We start from the raw sequence: 24,543 nt of genomic DNA, 5'->3' as shown, positions 1-24,543 counted from the left end.
TTTCTATTGTTCTCCCTGCCCTAGGAACTAACTCCTAACAGCACAGGTTTGTGGGACATTGTGTGTTGTGAGCTGATATTTTGGACTGAAAAAATTGAGAGTCATGGCTCTGTTGCAAGGTTTTGCTAGCACAGCTCTGAGACAAAAACCTTTCTATTCAGGGCATCTAGGCTAAAACCTTGTGAGCAAAGACTACATCTACAATAGTCTTTTGCCATCAGAGAGTTTTTATCCTGCTGTGGTTGCTTTTATAAAAAATCATGCAGCCCTATGTATTTTATTTGCATCCGTCATAATCTAAACTGGGTGCAGTTGTTTTCTGATTTTTCTTACTGTGAACTAGGAGATATTTTTTGCTTTCCTTTAAGTGGGTTCTTCAAAGAGAGAAGGTGTGCCTGCACACGTCAATCTATCTGCATCTTCAATGCTAATGATTGCAATGCAGTACACATCAAATCCTGGTAGGTATAAATAAATAGGGGCACTATTGTTTGTATCTCTGTCTCTATAAAGGTATGAGTCATGAAATATTACATCAGAGAAAGTGCTTGAGAACTCAGCTTGCAGGAAGTTCAGACAATTGGAAATGTTCCACACCATGCTGGTATTGCGACATGAGATTTAAAAATAGTCCTTTTAGTTACCACTTGGCATTTCTGAGACTAGTATTTGAAGCAGCTATGTTACAGATAACTAAGCTTGTCAGGATTCATTTTTTTATTTCATTTATTTAGAAATTTGATGAATAATGTTGATTATTTTAAAGCATTTCCCCCTATTTTTATCAATTTACATTTTCACAAATATGCAAAATTATGTGTTTTAAGCATATTACAATTTCTATTGATTTAAATGTTAATAGTTGTGGGGCCTGGATGGATCAGAGAATGGGGGCAGGAATAGACAATAAACATTTAGTAACAGTAGATATTGAGATTGAATAAACTACAGCTTTACAACCATTAAAACACAAATTGTCAGTATTACATTTCAAAACATGTTGGCTGTGTCTACATTGGCATGATTTTGTGCAAAAGCAGCTGCTACCTGTCTACACTGGTGTTGAATTCTTGCACAAGAACACTGACGTTCTAATGTGTGAAATCAATGCTTCTTGCGCAAGAACTATGATGCTCGTGCTCAGGAAAAAGCCCTCTTGCGCAACTGTTCTTGCGCAAGAGGCCAGTGTAGACAGGCAACATACATTTTTTGCGCAAGAAAGCCCGATGGCTAAAATGGCCATCGGAGCTTTCTTGCGCAAGAGAGCGTCTACACTGGCACGGATGCTTTTGCGCAAAAGCACATGCCAGTGTAGACGCTCTCTTGCGCAAATACTTTAACGCAAAAACTCTTGCGTTAAAAGTATTTGCGCAAAATCTTGCCAATGTAGACGTAGCCATTAAGTAAATATTGTTAAATCCAACACTAATATGTTCTTAAGCAGTATTTTTCTTACTGTATCTGTAAATTTCAATTATATCAATGCAAGTATTTTAATTGGTTTGTGCCTGTATGGTAAGATCAAGACTTTAAAGCAGTCATGCTTATTGTAGTTTAACATGAGAAAATGGAAAAGTCTAAAATCAGTGCCTGGCAGTAATGACTAACCACTATCAGTCATAATTAAAGGTGAATTAATTCTGTTTTATTTTGTCTCATGGGTTGGACTCCTATACTCCTGGAGCGACAATTGTCACTTTTTTAGCAATACAGTGATTGCTGAAAACAGGATCCAAAATAAACTGTAATTAATTTAATTGTAATTGAAAAGCACCTGAAGGCAAAATGTGCTCTCTCTAATACTGATACAACCAGAGTGAAGTGATTGAGGTCATGCCCCTGCGATGTGACTCATAGGCGTTAACTCTTTATCATAAACAACTCCCTCCTATTTTAGTTATTTATTAAGTTGTGTATATATTGAAATGCAGTGGACCGTCTGTGCTCTGAGCATGTGAAGAAGTCTCCCACATTATAAACGTAATTAACCAAACTAAATAAAAGTAAGCCACTATGTAGAAATAAGCTATTTATATGACAAAATTTAAATATGAATAGGATTTTTATATGATGTGTTTGTCTTTTGACTCCTAGTTTATTGTTACATCAGAGTTGAATTAGGCATTATATATTTACATACTTCCATTAAAAACAAGAGTTAAATGAATAGGCTGATAAATCAGATGTAGGCAAAGGGTACTATTCCACCATTGTGCAAAAAGTGCTAAAATTTGGTACAGTAGTAATTCTCTTCATTTACTGCATTCCTCGGCATCAGCAAATTACTGATATTTAATTTCTGACACTCCGTTATTTACTCTAGCCCCAGAACAATGAGCAATTAGCAAATTGTTCACTTTGTAAACAGTGAATTAAACAGAATATAGATGTCGGGTGCTAGATGTCTGGTTTTCAGCTAGAACACGTAGTCATAAAGGGACCTGAGTCAACCATTAAAAGTCCAGTCAGCAGTGCAGCATGGGCCCAGGGCTACCGCAGGCTTCTTACCTGCCCTGGCTCCACACAGCTTCTGGAAGCAGCCATATGGCTCCTAAGCACATGGGCAGTCAGGCTGGCACTGTGCACTGCCCCTGCCCTGAATGCTGGCTGTGCAGCTACCAAGGACCGGGAATCGTGACCAATAGGAACCATGGGAGTAGTGCCTGTGTGCACAAGGGCAGCATGTGGAGTATCCCTGGCTGCCCATATGCAGTGGAACCTCAGGGACCTGGCAGCCACTTCCTGAGACAGGGAGCCACAGTAAACATCATCAGGACCCTGAACCCTGAAGCACCTCCAGCCTGGTCCAGCCTGGTTTCCCTTCCCCCACCCAAACTCCCTCCTGGAGCCTACACCCCAACTTCTTGTCCCAGTCCTGAGCTCCCTTCTGCAACTCAACCCCCCCCCATATTCCTGGCCCCATCCGAGAGTCCATACTCCCAGCTGGAGCCCGCCTCTTCCTCCTGCACTGCAGCCCCCTACCTGAGTCTGGAAAAAGTGTGTGTGTGTGTGTGTGTGTGTGTGTGTGTGTGTGTGTGTGTGTGTGTGTGTGTGTGTGTGAAGCAAGTAATGGAGTGGAGGGGGGATGGAGTGAGTGGGAGGGGGGAGTTCAGGGAAAGGGTGGGACAGGATGTTTGGTTTTGTTCAGTTGGAATGCTGGCAACCCTATGTAGATTCAGTAGACTTAACTAAATGAAACACAAGCCATTTCTTGAACCTAGTTTCCATTACAGTATCATACTTATATGGTCTTTTCTCTCTCAGTGTATCATTGTCAATTACTGGAATGCCTCATGAAATATAAACAAGAAGTATGGAAAGTAAGTTTGTGACCAGATATATGCCTTATATTATGAATATTTTTTACAATAATGAAAACCATATGGTTTGAAAACTATAGTCACTGAGCTAGAGAGTTAGAAGTAGTGATCTCCATATGGGATCCTTGCTGAATTTGGGGCAAAAGGGTGTTGGGTGTTCAAAATTGGATTTTATAGATGCTGTTCCATCTCTTCACATCAGGTCCAGTTTTTTGAATTCCTCTTAAATGTGGCTCAATTTTTTTAAGAGCAGGTAGACAAACATCTGTCAGGGATGATGATGCTTGGTCCTCCTGTGACAACAGGGGACTGGACTTGTTGACCTCTCGAGGTCCCTTCCAGTTCTTGCATTCTATGATAAAAATCTCATAAGGTCTGAATTTTTATGATGATGGTTTGTATGTGATATTGAGGCCAGAAGTAATTTAGTCTTTATTTGACCTCAAACCTAGATTTTTATCCTTAGCCCAAACCAAATCTAGATCCAGTTATAGATTCAAACACTGCCTTTCTGTTCTGTATCTAGACAGAATGCTTAATTTGTTTGAAGTTATTATATGTTATATGCATTGTGGTAGTACCTGGAGGCCTCAGTCAGGATCACAGATCCATTGTGCTTGGTGCTTTACAAATACATGGATAGAGTTTGCCATCTAATCTCCTCCAAAGAATTGCAAAAGACGGTGGCCAGTGTGTAAAAAAGTATGCAATTTTAATAATAATATGTGCATTTGAAAACATACATTTAATGTTATGAAGTGAGTATTGTTTTGTTACGTTGAAAACTAAACAGGCTACGCATGTCTTTCCTTAGGACTTGCTGTATGTAATAGCTTATGGTCCTTCTCAAGTAAAACCTCCGGCAGTACAAATGTTATTCCACTACTGGCCCAATTTAAAACCGCCTGGGGCAATAAGTGAGTACAGAGGATTGCAGTACACAGGTAAGTGTACAACTGTTTGTATAAACCCAAATAAATATCATAAATGAGGTGATCTGGTGTGAACTAGTTAGCTATTAACTCCTGTCAGAGGGATCCCTTGTACAGTATTCTATAGGTACATATATTAAATATAAGCAATGTCTGTTTCAAAAGGTGATAATAATCAACGGTAGTTATGGATAGTAGAAACTGGGATTATATTCAGTAAAGAGTGTGCCAGTCCCAGAACTAACTGGATAACCCTCTCTCCATTAGCCTATGGTGCAAAGTCCTCAAATGGGATATATATGTACTATATAGGTCCTGGAAGGAATCCATTTCATGTCCCTTTCTATTGCCACGTTGGATGCTATTAATGTCTCATTTGTAATAGCTGTTACTGTTGCTATGACTCCTCGCTATTAACATCACTGGAGTCAGGTGGTGTCAGGTTCAAACAGCTCTGTAGGAAATTTCTCAGGGCTGCAAAGAAGGAGGTGGGAAAGCAGGAAGTGGGACAGGAAAGCTGAGTAGGTAGAAGGCACAAAATCTCATGCTCATCTTCCTCTGTATTGTTTTGTATCATCTTAATAGGGGACTGTGCTTGTGCTGGGGTGGTTCTTAAGGTGGAGGAATTTCTTTTTGTTGTCTTTCGGCTGTATCCCCTTTTCCCTACTTTTTGAAAAATCATATTTTAAATGTTGTGTTATGATTTTTGGATTTTTTTTTTCATTTTGAGTCAAGTTAGGCTGGCAGCAGAACCTCACACTCAAATAACCCAGAACGATGAGACATTCTGAATGTGACGTTGCATCTGTATCTCAATTATGCTACTGGAAAGCATTTCTGATACTTTATTAGTCACTTCCTGTGTACCATTCTCTTCTCCTTTCTTAATGGGGTCAGATTATTGGGATTTAAAAAGCACCTGAAAACTTGTGTATTACTTGGTCTGTGTATTGCTTATCTGGGATGATGTCCATTGTATTATAATATTTTAATTTGTTGTGCAGTTCATTTAGGGCTGGATTATCTCCCTAGGACTCAGTATTGCAACCCTTCAGAGAGCAAAAATAATGATTGGACCCCCGAAAACCATGAGATTGTCCCAAAAAATCATGGGTTTCTAAAATAAACAATTTTATTGTGTGGATTTTTGGTCGGTTTTATGATTTATGATCTCCCCCTGCTAATCCCCATTGTGCATATGATAGTGTTGCCAATGTTTCTGCATTTATTGGGTAAAATGATTTTTGTGTACAAAAGTCCTCATTCCCCTATCTGCCTGATCCTGGCCAGCAATTAGGTCTGCCCCTATCCTCCTGAGTTCAGCCCCTCAGATTCACCTCTGCTTCTCATGCGTTCTTCATCCACTTCTCCCAGGCATAGGGGATCTCAGTAGGGTACCCTCTCCCCTTTGCAGTCTGAAAGGACAGCTTGAGGGGCTGCAGAACAGTGAAGAACACTGGTGCTGTCTTGTCCCTCAGATTGCTCACAGAATGGGATGGAGTCATCCTGAGTAGCTGCCAGCTGGTTTTTTTAACTCTCTCCTTCCCTCTCCCCTCCTGTCAGAACAGCTTTGGATGCTATGATGGGCAGGGGCAGGGAGAGGTTTTCATATAGCAGTTCTGATTGGTTGCTCAGTCCCAGGAGGCAGGTGAGTGGGGCAGACAACCAGTCAGAGGGGTATTTCCTCTATAGGTAGGGCTCAGGTTCCCTAGAGCAGTGGTTCTCAATCTTTCCAGAATACTATACCCTCTTCAGGAATTTGATTTGTCTTGCATACCCCAAGTTCACCTTACTTAATAACAACTTGCTTACAAAATCAGACATAAAAATACCAAAGTGTTACAGCATGCTATTACTGAAAAATTGCTTACTTTCACATTTTTACCATATAATTAAAAAATAAATCAATTGCAATGAATATTATACTTTACATTTCAGTGTATCATACATAGAGCAGTATAAACAAGTCATTGTATGAAATTTTAGTTTGTATTGACTCTGCTAGTGCTTTTTCTGTATCCTGTTGTAAAACTAGACAAATATCAAGGTGAGTTGACATACCCCCTGGAAGATCACTGAGTACACTCAGAGAAAAATGTACCCTTGGTTGAGAACCAATGCCCTAAAGGGGTGGATCTTGTGACAAAACCTGAGCATTGAGAACATGGCCCTTCATAAGGGGTGGCAAATTTCTGAGCGGCCCTATGAACAGCTTAGGGAAAGAATTGTGTGGTAGAGGGCCACAATTTTCAGCTTGTTCCTCTATGCTCCTGGAGATAAATTAATAATGTGAGGCTATGTCTAGACTACAGGGTTTCTGTATCCCGCAAAACCCCCACCGTGTTCAAGGAACGCATTTGCTCTTCTGCTTTTTTTCGCAGAAGAGCAAATGCACTCTTTTGGGGAGCCCTGTATAGCTTGTTTCATGAGGCATAAAGGCTCCGCCGAAAGAGGAGGCTTTTCCTCCATTTGGCCCCATCTAGACTGGGCCAAAGGTGGAAAAGCTATCAGAAAAAGCTATGCAAATTGTGGAGCGCAATTTGTGTAGCTTTTTCCGATAAAGTCCCATAGTCTACACCTAGCCTGAAAGAGATGAAAGGGCTATTGGGGAGAGGCCCTTACTTCCATTTTATATTCCCTGTGTGAGGGAATACTGCCCACATCATAATCCAATATTTAGTGCCTTAGCAGGCAGCTGTTGTTACTAGTATGCTTCCTGGGGGAGGGTCAAGTCTTTCTTTATATTTATACCACAGCTAGCACAGTGGGACCCTGTATGGTTTGGGGTCTCTGAGCACTAGCATAAATAGTACATATGAATAGTATTTATTTGTTAATTGATCTGCTGTGTTTGTGTTGTTTGTTTGTTTTGTTTTGTTTTTTTGCAGCCTGGAATCCCATCCATTGTCAGCACATTGAATGCCATAATGCAATTAACAAACCAGCGGTGAAGGTACTGTCATTTCCACAGTACCAGAACTTTGCCCACATGAGGGCTTTACTGTTAATTTTCTGTAAGCCTATGGCTTGAAGCTTGCACCATGTTTTACCTCTGGTCGCACACTAAAGTCACTAAGACTTGTATGTAACCAAGGACTGAGTTTGATGTGAAAATTTTTGCAGTTGTCAGTATCTTTAATAATGGTATGCTTTTGTTCCTACTGAAGTCAATTGCAAAACTACTATTGACTTCCTTAAGACCAGAAGCAGGAACTAAAATGGTAGCATGGCCGGTGAAAATGATAGGGCCTAAGAATACATCTCGATCTAGATGGCCTATACCACATGGATGCTCAAATGAAGATGGACTATTTCATCCTATAGCGTCTATGAGCTGTGTCCCCATATTAAATATGAGGATGGCTGCAATCTACATGGAAATATCTTGGAATGGTCTCTTGTTACTCCAGTGTTACATTTTCTCAAAAATATTATTAATTATGTTTTCAAGGTGCTTTACACAGGAGGTAAATAGCATCATCCCCGTTTTACAGGGTAAGTCATTCAGACTCAGGGCCATTCAGTAGAAGGAGAATCAGGAATAGAACCCACATTTACTGAATCCAAGTTTGGTGTGCACTGCCTCCAGTGAAGCTATTTATTTATTTGTAAACCTAAGCTATGTTCCAGGTGCTATATAAACATTAACACAGTTAAACTGATAAAAATGACACTTCACAGATCTCCCCCTCCTAGCAAACTATTCTCCCAGAGTATTACAATTCCAAAAAAGATGTTCAAACTTGACTTCAGAGCTCCCAACATTTCCCATCCAGCATCCTCCAACCTCAGTCTCATCCAGCCCTTCCCAGTAACCCCCATCACTAGAGAAAGATTAGATTCTTCCATCACTAGAGAAAGATAACAGGCAGGTGTTACATTTAGACTCGGGACGTTCAGTGGGGAGAGTAACTGATAGTGAGATTTACAGTTCCAGGTTTTGTATATGAAAATGCTTTCTGTTTAGATGTCTTGAATGGTCTTTCAACTGAAATACTAGCTGTAGAAGCAAGATCCCAGCTATGTAGAGATATACAAATTGAAGCCTATTCTCTCTTGGATACATGCCTAAAAGTTTTATTAATAGAGAGATGATGAAAGGTACATCCAAAGACGAATATATCCTTTCTCACTCTGAGCAAGATCAAGCTCTTGGCTAAATTAAGAAACAATGTTATTTCATTTAGAAGTGATGTTATGATGTCTGTTAGTGATTGCTTTTTTTCTTCATTGACCCCTTGTAGCGAAATTGGGTGACACTGCAAGGCTGCTTCAGTTTGTGTCCTACTCTGGTGGACCCCTTACCATCTAGTCTTCTCATCACCCCTTTGTCTTGACCCTAGTCCTCTGGCTGAATGGCTAGTAGTCCTTTTTGCCTTTGAGGGTGTTAAACGTCCAGTGCTTCAGGAGACAGTCACTCTTTAGATGAGGGGTACACAGTCATTGATCTCTTTGAGTATGGCCCACTTGCTCAAGGCCGTAGTAAACCCACCTGAAAGGTTTGGTAGGGGAGCCCAGGTATGGCCATTTTCTGGGTTCCAAGCCAGGAACTCTGTATAAAGCAGTTGATTTTAAGTTCTCTCAACCCTTTACTGTTTCTCTGGTATGCTTCCTAACATGCTGCTCTTGTAGACTGTTCCTCTAGATCACATCTTGTGGTCCTCTCCTCCAAAGAGTCTGACTTCCTGGGTGGCTTCTCACTGGTCCTATTGGCTGTCCTGTTGTCCACAGCCTCTCTGGCACCTCTGGACTATCCTCCACACCATTTTTTAAGATTTCCCTTCTGATTGCCTATATTTAGAAAAGTGTTCTCTCCAGCCCTGCTCCTGAAACTGGGGTTGTAGTTCTAGCCATCATGTTCCTGTTTCAGACAAGAGCAGGCACAGATTAACCAAGGTGCACTCAAAGAGCTTGCACAGGGCCAGAACACAAAACAACCCCCTCCTCCAAATCCCACACTTGATTGATTCTGTTACCCTGTGTGCCAGGTTGCAGTGCTACTCAAATTTGATCCAGTCACTGCTGTGCTATGCCACAGGGGTAGTAGCTGTAGAAGTGAATAGTGTTGTGACATGGATCTTGGCTTCCCACTTCTACCATAAACTCTGGATCAGCAGAAGGCTTGGAGTAGTCTCTGGAAACTGCCAAAGTCCAGGGGGGTTTACTTTCCTGCTTGAGAACTCAGCTCTAGGGGGTGGAAGTGGGGCAGCAAATGAAGTTTTGTCCCCCTGTGGTGAATGATTGTCTTGTATATCATATGCTCTGTCTAGTTTAGGGAAGACTGAGGGATAGAGGGGGAAACTATCAACTTCCATAGTACACAGGGGGAAAACTTTTTAATCTGGCACTGGATGGGAATCTCCCTAGCTCACAGATCCAGAGCTGTTGTTTAGGTGGCTAATTTGCTTCTTGGGACAGAAGTTCCCCAGCTGTTCTCTGCGGAGCTGGGAATTGTGGTTTAGGCTAGCTACAGGCCTTAGCCAGCTTTACTTTTAGATGGGCACTTTTCCCCATTCAGTACATGAGCTTTCTCCTACTGTTATCTGTGGTAGGAGGGGAGAAGCAGAGTATAAGATAGCCCCCTTTTTAAAGCCCATTCCAATTGGCTGGGGGAGAGGGACTTGTCCTGCTCACTATGTGAAGATCTTGGTCTTTTAAAGAGACAGTAACCAGATTCGTCCCAAACACTATTTATATTCACATGACCATTTCCTCTGTCCCCAGGATCTCCTTGTTTTTTTTACATCATGCCTCAGCTCCCAAAAGCTTAAAGAGGGTCTGTCAGAAGGATAGTCTGCTTGCCGCGGAGTGCCTCCTTGTGGAGACATCTGGGGGTTAGCTCTTCCAGGTTGATGCCTCTTCTTGTTGTTGCACTGTGTCACTCTCTCCATCTCATTCTCTTGGGATTTAACTGCTCCCACTTTGAGGCTTGCTCCTCCAGCCATGTCAAGGTAATTATCCCCTTCCAGGGAGGAGATGCAGTCTCAAAGTCTCGCTAGTCTTCTCTTTCACTGCCTCTTAACACCACATTGCTAGGGGTGCACAGGGGAACCTAGGCCCACCCTCTACATTGGGTTAGAAGCCAGTGATTCTGGAACAAGCAATCACGGTCTGTACACTCCTAAACCTTACTGCTCCATCCCTAGGTTGTTGCCTTCCCTCACCTGGAGAGTGACTGCAATCTCTCTCTCTGCAGCCACCTTCTGCTCTCAGCTACCGAGCTTTATACAGGTCACCCTTACCCCTATTCCTGCCCCTCTGAGCCTTGTCCCTAATCAGTTATTGCTTCCCAAGGCCTTCTCCAGGTGAAGTGAAGGCAAAGGCACTTCATTGGTCTACCTAGCCACCTTAGCCCCTTCAGGTGTTGTGTGGGGTGGACACCTCGTCACAGAGCCATGCCCTGTGACTAGGGTGGGCTGATCTCTAGGTACCTCATCACAGTGTCCATACCCTGACATCCGGCTCTCCTGCTTCTAAGTACTTAAATAGAGTAATGTATTTGCTCAGACATGTGATCATGTTGCCATCTAAAGGCTAACACACACAGAAGAAAAAAGCCTTACCACTCGTGCAAGAAAATGGAGTTACTGTTTCAGCTCTGGTGATGGGCCTGGATTTTGAGAGTTAGAGTTCCTAGGTTATATGTCAGGGGTGGGCAAGAGGCGGCTAGCAGGCTGGATCAGGTCCACCAAGCCAGTAGATCTGTCTCGTAGCCACCTCACCGACACCTTTACGATATATAGTAGCTCATGCTTTAAACAGTGGCTGCTAATTGCTCAGCACATGGGGAGGGATGGGGGGTCTTCATGCACTGTCCCTGGCCCCTAGCAAAATCCCTCAGCTCCCATTGACCAATTTCCGGCCAATAGGAGTTGAGAAATTTTCCTGGAGACAAGGCCAGTGAGCAAAGCCTCCTTCCTCCCTCCATCCTCCTTCCCTGTGCTGGAGCAGAGCCACGTGGAGCAGACAGCGCAGCAGACTGGCATGGAGCCTGTCTCAGGTTCCTGCAGGGTTGCTGGCTGGGAGCCACCTTGGTAAGTGCCTGCTAGCCAGAGCATGCCTCTGGAACCCCACCCTCTCTCTTCCCCCAACTACTAGTCCCTGGCCACCACCTGCTCCTGCCCTAGGTCACCACCCAAACCCTCTGTATCCCCTCTCCCTGCCTCCTCCAGGTCACAACTTCCTCCCAGATTCTGCACACCCTCCTACACTGTTCCCCCAGGCCAGAATCCTCTCCTACACACATACCCCCTCTTAGACCCCACACCCCAAGCCCGTGACCCAGATCATAACCCCCTCCTTCACCCAAACTTCTTCTCAGACCCCACATTCCCTCCCATACTCCAGTCCTCTATCCCAAGCTCCCTTCTATGCCCCACCTGCCATCTCAGATCTTGTACCCTCTGCAAAGAATGCAGCTCCTGACCACTTACCAAAATCTTGAAATGGCCTCCCCATTAAAAATTGTTACCCACCCCTGTCCTATGTCTATTATCACATATGTGCTTATAGCCAAGAACAATGTTGTATGTATACTTGCAGCATATAGATGTTACTAGTGACACGCTGAGACTGAAAGATCTAGAATTCTACCCTACTTTGGCCTAAAAATAGTGACCCAAATTCTCCTGTATGATAGTCTGTCTTTTGAAAAAAAAATTGCAGTGACCATGATATATAGCACACGTTTAGTTATAGTAATGAAACAGAAAGACACACCGAGTCACAGTGTGTAGAGCACTTCCATAGGCCCACTTAGAGCGATAATGTGGAAACCAAGACTGACATTCATTTCCTTTTATACAAATTCTGTTTTGACTTGTCTTTGGCAGAATTCATTTGGGACACTACGGTGGGAGGTGCTGAGTGCTTCCTGCAAAATGATGAATACCTTCCACCAGCACTGATGTCAGGGGATGTTCATTAACTTGTAGCATTGGCCCCTTGGATTGCTAAGAAACTAGAGCATTATGTAGAGAGGAGTTCATTTTGTTCTTCCTGTGTGTTTCAGATGTGTATAGAACCTTCCTTGTCTGTGGCTTTGGGAGATAAGCCACCCCCACTTTACCTGTGTGAAGAATGCAGCCAGAGGATTGCAGGGTGGGTAGACTAACAATCAGAGATGAATGATGATCATGAATAGGCAATTAAAAATAGCTAAGTACAATGAGTATGCAGCTCCAGATTCTAACACCCCCACTCACCTTGAATAGAATCTTACTCCACAAATAATCCAGCCGAAGCTAATGGACCTATTTGTAAAGTAAGTTGCTGAGGCTATGTCTACACAGCAGCATTATAACAAGGAGCGTGTCTTCACAGCAAGCAATTATTTCAAAATAATGGCGAGCTGGAGGACTTCTTACTCCAACTGCTGTAATGCTCATTTCACAAGGAGTAAGGGAATTTGAAGGAAGAGTGCTCTTCTTTCGACTTCCTGCTGTGTAGACAGCAGCAAAAGCTGAATTAAGCTATTTTGACTTCAGCTATACGATTGACATAGCTGAAGTTGCATATCTTAATTCGACTTTTACCCTGCTGTGTAGATATGCCCAAACTGGAATGAGTAATTGTATCAGAGGATGGCCCAAAGTGAACATCATTTGCTTTTAGTTTGCACATTAGTGTGTCTTAAAAATAAAAATTTATTAATTATATGATTTAATGTTATTAATCCCCACCGATTTTGCATAAGAGCAACATCTCTCCCCTCTTCTTACCATTAAGAGTATTGTAGTGAGGTCCCTCTTGCTGAGGCATTGTTACTTTTATGCAAAATATGTTTCAGAACATTTTCTAGTGTACACCAGAAAGCAGTCGGGTAAGGAACTGAAACTAGATCACTCTTGTGAAAATACCATGTAGAAATATATTCTGATGTGAGTTAGGCTCACATTTTAAGTTTTGTTTGGAAACTTGTTAATTTACAAAATCTACTAATTTGCAGTGTGTCTCCCAGTCATTAGTGGAAATGAATGAAGTCCTGCTTAGTTCAAAAGCTGTGCATATTTATTTTTAGCCCTTAACAGACACTTCTGTATCATAGCAGCTGCAGGGAAAAGTAATTAAATTTCACAGAAGTCACCGTGCTTTTGAAGTCATCCTTGATTTAAAGCTGCAGGGGAAAGTAATCAAATTTAATTGATGGCTTTTAAACAGATATACAGTTATGGAGCAGGTACTTTTTCTTTTTTCATGTTTCTCTATCACTGTTCACCATCAGTTTTTAATCTTAGACTAAACAGAACTCATTGTATTTTCACTTGCTAAATTAATGTCTTCAAAATAATATATAAAAGCATTGGATGGGCAGATATCAGCACAGTGGTAATTTGCAATCATCAGGGCATAACAAAGAGAGCTGATTTAAAACAACCTGCTATTTATTATGTGCTATCAATAGAAAAGCTTTTTCGGAACAACATAGACCACAGAGGTTTCTTTTGTGCAATAATAAGATAAAAAAGGATGTTAATTAAATATTTTAATTACTTTAGGGACCACAGTGAATGGTTGGTTGATGTCCTTCTGCCACAAGGTAAGCATTACTTTAAGGATGAATGATAAGTAATTATAAGTTTATTTTTCTTTGTTATATGAGGATTTGTATTATACTTTCAAGAAAACCACACAGAAAATAATAATTGTTTGCACTTAAATGCTCCATAACATCTTTGGAGTAGTGTGCAAACATTAGATAGTTATTATGGTTAGTGACACCAGATTCCCAATTTTAAAGGAACAGTCCCATATTTAAGCCCTTCTTCAGGTGTTCCGATTATTTCTTAAAAATGGACAAATTGTTCCCATTTTCTGTCTGCTCCTCAATGGTGCTAGCTAGATCTCTGCTTGCCAGCCACCTGCCCTCTAGTGGCTGACGATGAATGTGTGTGTGAAAGGCTGGTGGAGGGATGAAGATGCAGTGCATGGGGCTGGCTGCTTCTCTGTGGGTCTGTCAGTGCAGCTCCAGTGTGGCATGGTGAGGAAGAGGGGGAGAAGAGATGAGCACAGCAATATCATCCCTTTCTTCTCTCCTTCCCTGAGTCTGGAATGAGCTCTTATCCCTTCCCTTCCACATAATGCTGAAAGACTGCTGCTGGCCACTTTGTGGTGTGACCTCTGGCAACAATTTGGGGGGGAGACATGTGACTCTGCATGTCCCCCACACGTTGCCCCAAGAAGACACTATGCCAGATACCAGTGCTAGCCCAAAACAGTTAGATCTATGATTTTACTGGTTAGATGGGCTGTCTGCAGTATCCTACCCCTCTGCTTTTATCATCAGTGTTTAGTGTGGTTGAGACGCAGGCAGGTTAGATACATAAGAACATAAGAACGCCCATACTGGATCAGGCCAAAGGTCCATCTAGCTCAGTAGTTTCCTGTCAACTCATAGTAGCCCATACCAGATGCCCCAAAGGGTGGGAACACAACAGGTAATCATCTCCTGTCATCCATTTCCAGACAAACAGAGGCCAGGGGCACCATTCCCACTCATCCTGGCTAATAGCCATTGATGGACCTAACCCTCAAAAACTATCTAGCTCATTTTTTAACCCTGTTAAAGTCCTAGTCTTCACAATATCAAGATCTTTATTAGGTAACACAAATAAACAAAGTAGGACTCTCTGCAGCATAACAATAATGGCTTGGATGTTAGCACAGATGTTACAATAGGGCATGAATCCCAGTGCCCAGACTCTTAACAATAGGGAAGCAAGACAAACCATGTCCTGTAAAAACTGGGATGACACGGGGGAGGACATAGGAATGCCAGGAACTGGATTCCAGAAACCTCTGGAACAGGTAAGTGGACTTCTCTCGATTTTTTGTCTTCTTTCTTTCATTCTTGATGCGCCGTCCTGTGTGTGGAATGCGGACACTCCCTATCTGGTTTTTTGTGTGGATGTAAGTTAAAGGGTCTCTTCTAGATGTTATCTCCCCTGGCTTTAGCTCTCAGCAAGGCTGGCTCACTGTGGGAGGTCTCTGTGCCCCACTGGGATGTCTAGCATGCACAGCATTCAGAGACACAGAGCGCTGTCAGAGTGACAGACACACTCTATATACTTTCCATTGCTGGGCAAATTTACTGTCACATGGCACTCCATGTTCCTGCCCTTTCCTCTGTTTTGGAAGGAAAAGCCTGGAGAAGAAGGGACGCCAAGATGGAGACAAGGTTGTCTTTTTGCCAATCAAGATGGAGATTCAACCAAAATGGCAACCATATAAATCAAACATGTACTTAACCCATTACTTTTCGACATTTCCCTTCCTTGATGGTGTTGTTTGTTTAAAACAACTGCCACCTCAGTTGAACACAAAATAAGGAAACTGACTTCATCTGGCTTGATGAAATCCTTATGTATCTTAAACTTAACCCATCTCGCTATTATCATAAGGAGTACAAAGGTAAGGGCTTGGATAATCATAATTATTACAAAGGGATGTAACAAAATATGCCAGGATTGGGACAACTCTCCGGATGTAGCAAAAAGAGTTTCCCTCCAGAGATTGAAATTAGCACTTTGCTTGATTCTATTTAGCACCTGTTCTATTTGAGCTGTAGAATGGCGCACTGTATTAATGAAGGCTTTTCCTTGTTTTTCCAAATCTTTAATGTGAGCTGCCAAATCAGGATGCTGAATAAGTTGCTTCAGGGTTTCCTAGTTAGCTCCTAAGATGACTGGTTCAACATGCCTATACAGATTATATGCATCCTTGATGGTTGTAGTATTAAGCTTTTCTGACACATACGTAACATCACACCCTTGTATTACCAAAACCAAACAGATACACAAATTAACAGGATCATTTTGAGAAGATACATAAAATTCTCCATAAATTCAGAACATAAACTCCTAATACACACACAGTCAGTTTTAAATATTACAACTTGAGATCTGGTGTCTTGATGGGACTCAAGGCTGTAATGATATTTACCTTGTTGAGATTTTAAACAGATATGAGGGTCTTGATGAACATCAGTTGGGCAAACATAACCACAATCTTGTTCCCATACACAGGCTTCTAAATTGACTCCATGATATTCCCCTTGACTCTTGAGTGCCCACTGGGGAATGTCTGCTTGGGTCATTACAGTGTTATTGACAATCATACCCAATGAAACTGGTAGCTAGACCCATCTAATACTAGTGTGGGTAATGGTGAGAATATGCTCTGTGATCTGATTGGTGTCCTCATTATAGGTGAAATCTATGAGCCTTCACCATTGATGATGTTCTGTTTCAAAGGGGGTTACCTCCTTAACCAGCATGTTTTTTTTAAAATCTCAGTAGAGATAGCTCCATGATATCCTAATCTTAAAATACCTGAGGCTACATTTTGGAGCAAGCTTGGGCCTATATACAAGTGAGGGCCCATGAAACATTAGTCTGCAAGGTGCCCAAAGCATTGACTATGTGAAACTGGCTTTAATTCTGGGCTGAGAACTAGTTCTTCATGACTGAAGCTATCTCATAATTAAAATCTCCAATTTGGTTCAAAGGAGTGACCAGAGGTTGCTCTAAAGTAGCTATGTGATGCCCCATATTCCTAATGCATTGAGCAAGGGTTCCTGTTCTCATAGCATTCATCACACCCAACCCAGTACCAACTCCTCCCAAAATTTTGGCAGTCAAATCTCTATTACTCCTAGAATACTCCATAGCAATGCTTTTGATCCAAGAATTCCATCCCTTAGTCAGTGGACTTAGAAAAGGCTTATATTTGGGCTGAATGGACTGTGCCCAAAGTTGAAGATCTATAATCATTTTTTTAAAGGCATACCCGGGGTTTATAATCAAGAGGCGTTTTAAGTCTTGTTTTACCACAACTGGCCCTCTATGAATTACTTGGGGTCTTAGTATTACCATTACCTCCATAGGTTGTTTTGCTCCAAAGATACTTATTAAATCCCAAGTCCCAGAATCATTTACACTTATGTTCATATTAGGGAAGCCTATACAACTAGCTTTAGGCACAAATTGTTCATCCAAAGTACAGAGACTATTTACAGTATAGCACATATCACAGTGCTGCTTGTTCTAAGTAAAACCACAATTCAATAAGATGTAGTAAGTCTTAGAAGGAGTGTGAAATCTAGCCTACATAATAGGTGTGTTAAATTGGGCTTCACAATTTTTTTTCTAGCTATGTGTTACTAAGCCACCCTTACAGTCTACCACATGAGGATCCTGCAACTCCCACATACAACTCTTTGTCAGCTTGACCATTACACCCCAAGGTTCAGAGGTTAGGCCTCATTAATCATTATCATAGCCCTCCCTCCTCTCTCTTCCTTCCACTGCAACACGCAGTAGGAGTCATTTTGGTGAGCAAATATGGATACCGGCCCTTCCATGTCCATTAAACTTGGAAGAGAGTATCCTCTCCGCATAGGAAACCCATATCTCTTTACACCATCCTGGAGCTTGATTGCACAGTAATAATGTCCTCCTTCATGTAACATCATAGCCATCCAAATATTTACAAAGGCCCTTAGGAATACAAGGTGATTGAGGAGTTGCCTCTAAAATGCAAACAAACAGAACAACAATTACTTATAGAAACAGCACTCCTCTTTCCCCTTGAGTTCCCTTCCAAGGTTTCAGTTGACTGGAGTGAAACCATTTTAATTAAGATTTCTTTCCCCCTTTTAGTTCGACTTCATAGACCATTGGGCTGGCCTTACTGGTGATATGCACAGGCCTAACCCCACTTCCTTCACACACCAGAAGCTGGGAAGACATCTCAAAGCTTATCCACCAGCTCTGGCAGTGAGATGTTGAGAGAATCCAACTGTCCTAACGCCATCTTCCTGGTTGATGTTAACTCTTGCAGGAGAGAGTTTTTAAACTCTGGGGTGTCACACACTTAAGCTACTGCTATTCTGTACAACTACTTCTTTCTGGCTATATATCTTTCTGGTCACTCACATGAGTTCTGGCACTCATAATAGTAACTGCCTATGAAGTTCTGATGGGGCTGGTAAAATCTCAAGATCCCCTCTAGCAGTTTCAGTGAAGATTCAATGTCAGCTATCTGAATGCTGATGGGCATTGCCCTGAACTCTTCACTGGACATGCATTCCCTGGGAATGGCAGCCATGTCCTCTCTGCCTAGACCAGGCTAGGCATATACTCTTGCAGCCCAATCCATAGCCGTATCCCGATTTAAGGGACCCATGGATTTTCCAGCTTCTCAGGCCTGCTCAGGAGTGTAGGTCCTGACTTCATGACGAGTCTCTGTGGGTTTGTTTGACCGTGGACCATAGCTTATAACTTTGGCAGTCACTGGTGCCATGGGCATTGCCTTCCCCTCCTGCTCAGTTGTTAAAGGTGGGGCAGGGGGTAACTTTTTCCTGTACCTCCCGTAATCTCCTGTTTAGTTGTCTAGGCAACTCTCTAACCCTTTCCACATCGGACCCTTCAAAGCTGCTACAGGAGCCACTGCTTTCACTAGAGCTCCTTCCCAATGGATCCCTGCTGACATCCTTCAATAGTCCCTTGGTCTGCTGCAGTTTCCTCTGCACTGTCTGGAGTTTAGTCTGACAGCTACTGTGCTCCACTGGTTGTGATGACTGTAGCGCAGCTCTTTTAGGAGCTCTTGAATAGCTGCTTGGGTCTCCTCCTGCTTTAGATTTACCTGATGGAGTTCCTTTTCTCTTTGGATAACCAGGTCACTACGGTCAAGGACTTGTATGTCTAGCTTCCCAATCTGAGCCACATAATTGGCATTCTGTGACTCTATGCCCACCCTGCTACCCAATTTCTCCAACTCCAAATCCTTGGCATTGATCTGCTGTTCAAGTCAGGTCACTTTGGCCACCTGAGCTTCACAAAATTCATGCAGCTCCCTGCAAGCTATGAACAGGCCATAGATCAAAGCCTTCTTTTTCTATTTTTAATTGAGCCTGGGCTTGTCCGATATAAAATCTTCCCATTTTTTGACAAAGGTGGTATAAGCCTTCCCGCCTCTGAGCAGTTCCCTTGCCCAGGGATATGTGCCTTTCCCAAAGAAATCAACTCAAGAGACAAGAGATGTTTTATTTGTTGCTGGTAGCCAACCAGACTCTCCATGTGTCCGGGCACTCATCTTGAATGGAGCAGTTCCACCCAGATATGGACGTGAGATTTATAGTCTCTCAGCTGCAACCCACTTGGCTACGGGTTCCTTGGCACTCAGTGGTGGCTGAGTATAGCTAAACCGTTAGTGGCGTGGTTCTAGGAGGATGGGGTGAGTCCTCTGGTGCTGGGCTAGGAACTCTACAGCCCTGCTCCAATGATATGTCACTAGCCCACCATGGATCCAGGCTAGCACCACCTAATGAGCTGGGCCTACGCTGCAGCACATGGCCTGAGTAGTGCTTTCTTGCCACAATCTGACTGCTGCTTCTTTTCTGACCCAGTAGCCAGAAAATGCAGGCAAGCAGTTTCTAGAAACAGACTGCACCCACACTGTTTGGGCCCACTGGAAGGAGGCCGTATCATCCTGCTGCACAACTTTAACACTGCAGAAAACAGTACCCCTCCTGCACATGAGCCAGGTTTCACCCCTCCTGCACACAGGCCAGGCCAAGGTTTCACTCAAATGCCACCTAACCATCCCGGACACCCTCTCTGGTGGGAGATCCCAATTGTTGGTAGCCACCCATCCTAGATTCCCACTAGGTAGAGAGCCAGATGTTGCGGGAATCTACACACATTAGCTGTTGGCTCAGTGGCCTACCTCCTAGTGAGGCTTCACAGTGGTCCACCAACTGGTGGCCTTCCTGGCCTAGCCTGCTGTTGCCACTCTGGTGCCCTCGGTAGTGACAACCTTCCCACTCAGCCTGCTGGCTGTGTGCGAACAGAGCCAAAAACAAAACCAAACCCAAATAAAAATAGATTAAACAGCTATGGAGTCCTGCTGCGGTCACCATAACTGTTACCCTGAAACACTTAGATCTGTGATTTTACTGGTCAGAAGATGGGCTGTCTACAGTATTCTACTGCCTCCATATCGATCATTGGTGTTTAGTGTAGTTGAGATGCAGGAGGGTTACATAAAACAAGATCTTTATTAGATAACACAAATAAACAAACTTAGGACTTTCTGCAACATAACAACAACGGCTTGGATGTTAGCACAGATGTTACCATAGGGCAGGGCTACTCACTTTGGGTATGTCTACACTACCCCGCTAGTTCGAACTAGCGGGGTAATGTATGCATACCGAACGTGCAAATGAAGCCCGGGATTTGAATTTCCCGGGCTTTATTTGCATAAGCCGGCCGGCGCCATTTTTAAATGCCGGCTTGTTCGAACCCCGTGCCGCGCAGCTACACGCGGCACGGGTTAGATAGTTCGAACTAGCTAGCCATTCCGAACTATCTGTATGCCTCGTGGAACTATCTAGCCCGTGCCGCGTGTAGCCGCGCGGCACGGGGTTCGAACAAGCCGGCATTTAAAAATGGCGCCGGCCGGCTTATGCAAATAAAGCCCGGGAAATTCAAATCCCGGGCTTCATTTGCACGTTCGGTATGCATACATTACCCCGCTAGTTCGAACTAGCGGGGTAGTGTAGACATACCCTTTGGAAGCTGTGGGGGCCACAAAGATACTCACAGCACATGCCAAGGGCTGCAACTTAAGTGTGGTTGCGTAGACATGCAAATATATATGCATATAAATGCAAATAGTTTCTTTCACAGAGACAGGCGTGAATACAAAGATTAAAGCAAGACTACACAACACGCATTAAAGTAAGTTCTGCTGATATTAATAAAATGCAATATTTACTCGATTTCCACCCATATGACAGCACTTTTAATGAGCAATGACAGTCCAGGAATTTAACTACTAAAACGCTTATCAACTGAGGATCATTATATTGACTACTTTTTTAATTTGGATCCCACCCGTGGGCCACAAACAAATGAGGCACAGGCCACATGCAGCCCGTGGGCAGTGTTTTGAGCAGCCGTTTCATAGGGGATGAACCCCAGAGCCCAGACTCTTACAATAGGGAAGCAAGACAATAGGGTAAGACCACTAGACTATGTCTTGATGACACAGGGGAGGACACAGGAACCCCAGGAACTGGATTACAGGAACCTCTGGAACAGTAAGTTGACTTCCCTCAATTCTCTGTCTTCTTTCTTCCATTCTTGACGCGCTGTCCTGTGTGTGGTATGTGGACACTCCCTGTCTGGTTTTGTGGATTTAAGTTAAAGGATCTCTTCTAGATGTTATCTTTCCTGGCTCTAGCTCTTAGCAAAGCTGGCTTACTGTGGAAGGTCTCTGTGCCTCACTGGGATGATCTGCTTTCACAGCATTCAGAGTGACAGATACATTCCTCTATATACTTTCCTGTTGCTGGGCAAATTTACTGTCACATGGCACTCCATGTTCCTGCCCTGTCCTCTGTTTTGACACTAAAAGCCTGGAGAAGGAGGGACGCAAAGATGGAGACCAGGCTGTCCTTTTGCCGATTCAAGATGGAGATTCAACCAAAATGGCAACCATATAAATCAAACATGTACTTAACCCATTTCTTTCCAACACCAGGAGAGGTGGGTCTGTCATGGGGCCCAGCCTGTCCTGAAGGGCGAGGAGCTCTAGGCAGGAAAGATTGAGTCTGTTGGTCATTTCCCCCATGTGAGAGTGGCGTATGAGACTGTGTGTGTGTGTGCCAGCCACTCCTCCCATTTGAACCCTAACACCTTAAAGATAAGAAGATAAATAAAAAGCATCAAGCTATACAGAATTTTTTTTAACAGGAGCTCAGTCAACTTGATATTAATTTGAACATTTTGTATGATTGCTGTTGAACTCAGTTGAATATGAGTAATTTTATCAGGTTCCCTGCATTTAGCATAAGGAAATATGGTCACCCTAATTATTATTAATCATGTTTATTATAGAAGTCCATAAGGGTAAACCACGAGTGAGGCCACAGTATGCTAGGTGTTGTGTGGACACATAGTAGCAGATGGTCCCTGCCCAGAAGAGTATCCAATCTAAACAGACAAGACAGACAGAGATTGAGAAAAGGAGTAGAACACATAAGCAGGATGAACACTGTGATGGCAGCAAACATGTTTGTGGTTCTGCCAATTGGGGTGTGTGTGGATTTACATAGGAGGGGATCAGCTAAATGGAAAATAATGGGAAGGGAAAGCATGGGTGCAGGGTGGGACTAGGCATGTAAGTGATTAGTCAACTATCCAATAAGTCAAGTAGTCACTCGACTAGTCGCTTCACACCTCCCCCCCCCCCGCTTCTTCACACTCCTCCCACCCCACTGCCTCTTAAAAGCTGGTTGCCTCCAGCACTGTCTCCATGGGGAGCAGGGGAGGCTGCAGCTCTTGTACATTTCAAAGAGAGAGGTGCAGTGGGGTCCTGACTGCTGTGCTCTTGTACATTTCAAAGGGAGATGCGCAGGAGCAGGGACCTAAGCAGCCCCACTGCGCCTCTTCCCTTGAAATGTGTAAGAGCCTTGGGTGGTTCTTGAACATTTCAAAGGGAGAGGCGCAGTGGGGTAGCGAGAGCCTCACTTATCAATTAATCGAGTAGTCGATGGAAATTCCATTGACTACTCAATTAGTTGATTAATCGAAATTTAACATCCCTAGGTGGGACAGGGGAGAAGAGGGTAAGAGGTGCAGGTGTAGAGTGAAGATGAGGAGAAGAAGGTCTGAAGGAGAGAGAGGAGGAGGGGGTGGAGCAAACAGCCAGACAAACGACAAAACTAGAAAGTCCTTTGCATGCCCAGGTGTCCAAAGGACCCTGCTTTGGCTGCTTTCCCTCATCAGCTGCAGTCTCTGGCTAGCTCTTGCTTACTTTCTGTCTTCTGTGAAACTCACATGATGGGTGGATGGGAGTTGCCATCTAGATCCCAATACCTGCAGTGTGGAGTGGTCTCCCAGCACAGTTCCGGTGCAGAGGCATGCTGGAGGAAGGGTGGCTCTGGGTGAGCCCAATTTTATCCTCTCCCTCCAGTACAGAAATGAGTATTGTAATTTACAAGAAAACAGAAATCATGAGTCGGACCTTCCAAAATCATGAGATTTGCCTCCAAATTATGAAATTAAAAAAAAATATGCGGGGGTTTTTAGATCATTCTCTTGCTTTCTGACCTCCCTCTGCCTACCTCCCATATGTACTGAATAAGGTAATTTTTGCCCTCTGCTACAGGAACTCTCACCCCCACATCTGCCTATCTCTGGCCCAGCAATTAATCCTGTCCCCTAGTCTCTCATCAGTTTTCTGCCCACCCAACTCCCCTCAGTTCAGCTGCCTTCAGCTTGGTCCCCCAGCCTTCATCAACCCCTACCTTCCTCAGTTCATCTTCCCTGCACTCACCCCCATCTGCTCAGAATTCACCATCAATACAGCCCCCCCCCAGTTCCTACTTCACCCTCTCCGCCCCCCCCCCCCCCCCCGTTACAGACTCTCAGACATTGGGCTACTATATATATGGATACCTCAGCTTGTCTGATAGGCAAATGAATTTTCATTGTCTTGCAAAATATATTGTAATTAACTGCCAAATAGAGAAACCAGTTCCTTTATTTAGAATGGGGTGACTCTTGTTTGATTGGAAACACATGATCTGTGCCCCCCTCCCCCAAAATCCTGACTTTGAGAGTTCTCCTGTAATTTTACTCAGAAATCACAACTCTTAGATCAATTCACAGGAGTTGGCACATCTGAGCAATCCTTGCCTTGCCTACTTCAGACCTAATAGCTCTGCTTTCTTACAGACGTTATAGTTTTCATCATGTAGCATTTTAACTTGACCCAAGTAACCTGGTGTTACGATGCTTAAATAGTGTGTTCAGAGACATGTCCTCTCTGTGAGATGACACATTCATGCAGGAGCAGGGGTGAAAGGAACTTAAATTTCTTACAAGTACTGTCCTATTGCAACCTGGGTCCCTGCCAGCTTGTTAAATAGCTCCCTGCTGGTTTTTTTAGTAGCTCAGCCAGTTCTTGCTGGAGCTGCTCACGAGGGTGCACCCCCTTACTTCCACCTCTGTGCAGGAGAGAGGCGTCCTGGTTCACATTTGATCAGCCCTTGGGCCCAGGTCATTGTAAAGTTTTTTATAACTTGCCGGTAGAGAGGAATGGGCACTGGTTTACATTCTGTTAGGATAGAAAGTGAATGTTATTATGAAGAACTTTCCTTCAAATTACAGGGCCTTGACTTTGCTCTCCTTAGGCATACAAAGCTTTCATTCCCTTCACTGGAATTTTTGCATGTAGCGTTCATCCCATTGGCTGGGTATAGTTGACATCAATCATCTGAT

At 43.3% G+C, this 24,543-nt stretch overlaps 1 protein-coding gene across 15 annotated transcripts in view; it reads left to right on the top strand.

Moving 5' to 3' along the window:
* Nucleotides 1-24,543, top strand: part of UNC79 (unc-79 subunit of NALCN channel complex) — a 170,733-nt gene that overhangs the window by 23,184 nt on the left and 123,006 nt on the right. For 14 of the 15 annotated variants that reach the window (XM_075926674.1, XM_075926676.1, XM_075926675.1 and 11 more), the window contains 6 exons: nt 369-461; nt 3,265-3,320; nt 4,135-4,264; nt 7,141-7,205; nt 12,264-12,352; nt 13,750-13,790. In XM_075926674.1, coding sequence (XP_075782789.1) covers nt 369-461; nt 3,265-3,320; nt 4,135-4,264; nt 7,141-7,205; nt 12,264-12,352; nt 13,750-13,790 — 474 coding nt within the window. Of the gene's footprint in view, nt 1-368; nt 462-3,264; nt 3,321-4,134; nt 4,265-7,140; nt 7,206-12,263; nt 12,353-13,749; nt 13,791-24,543 lie in introns of those variants that run through there. The other variant, XM_025189925.2, reaches the window with a different exon arrangement.

Source organism: Pelodiscus sinensis, chromosome 4 (assembly GCF_049634645.1).
Source record: "Pelodiscus sinensis isolate JC-2024 chromosome 4, ASM4963464v1, whole genome shotgun sequence".
Taxonomy (NCBI): Eukaryota; Metazoa; Chordata; order Testudines; family Trionychidae; genus Pelodiscus; species Pelodiscus sinensis.
This window is presented reverse-complemented; position numbering and strand designations above follow the sequence as displayed.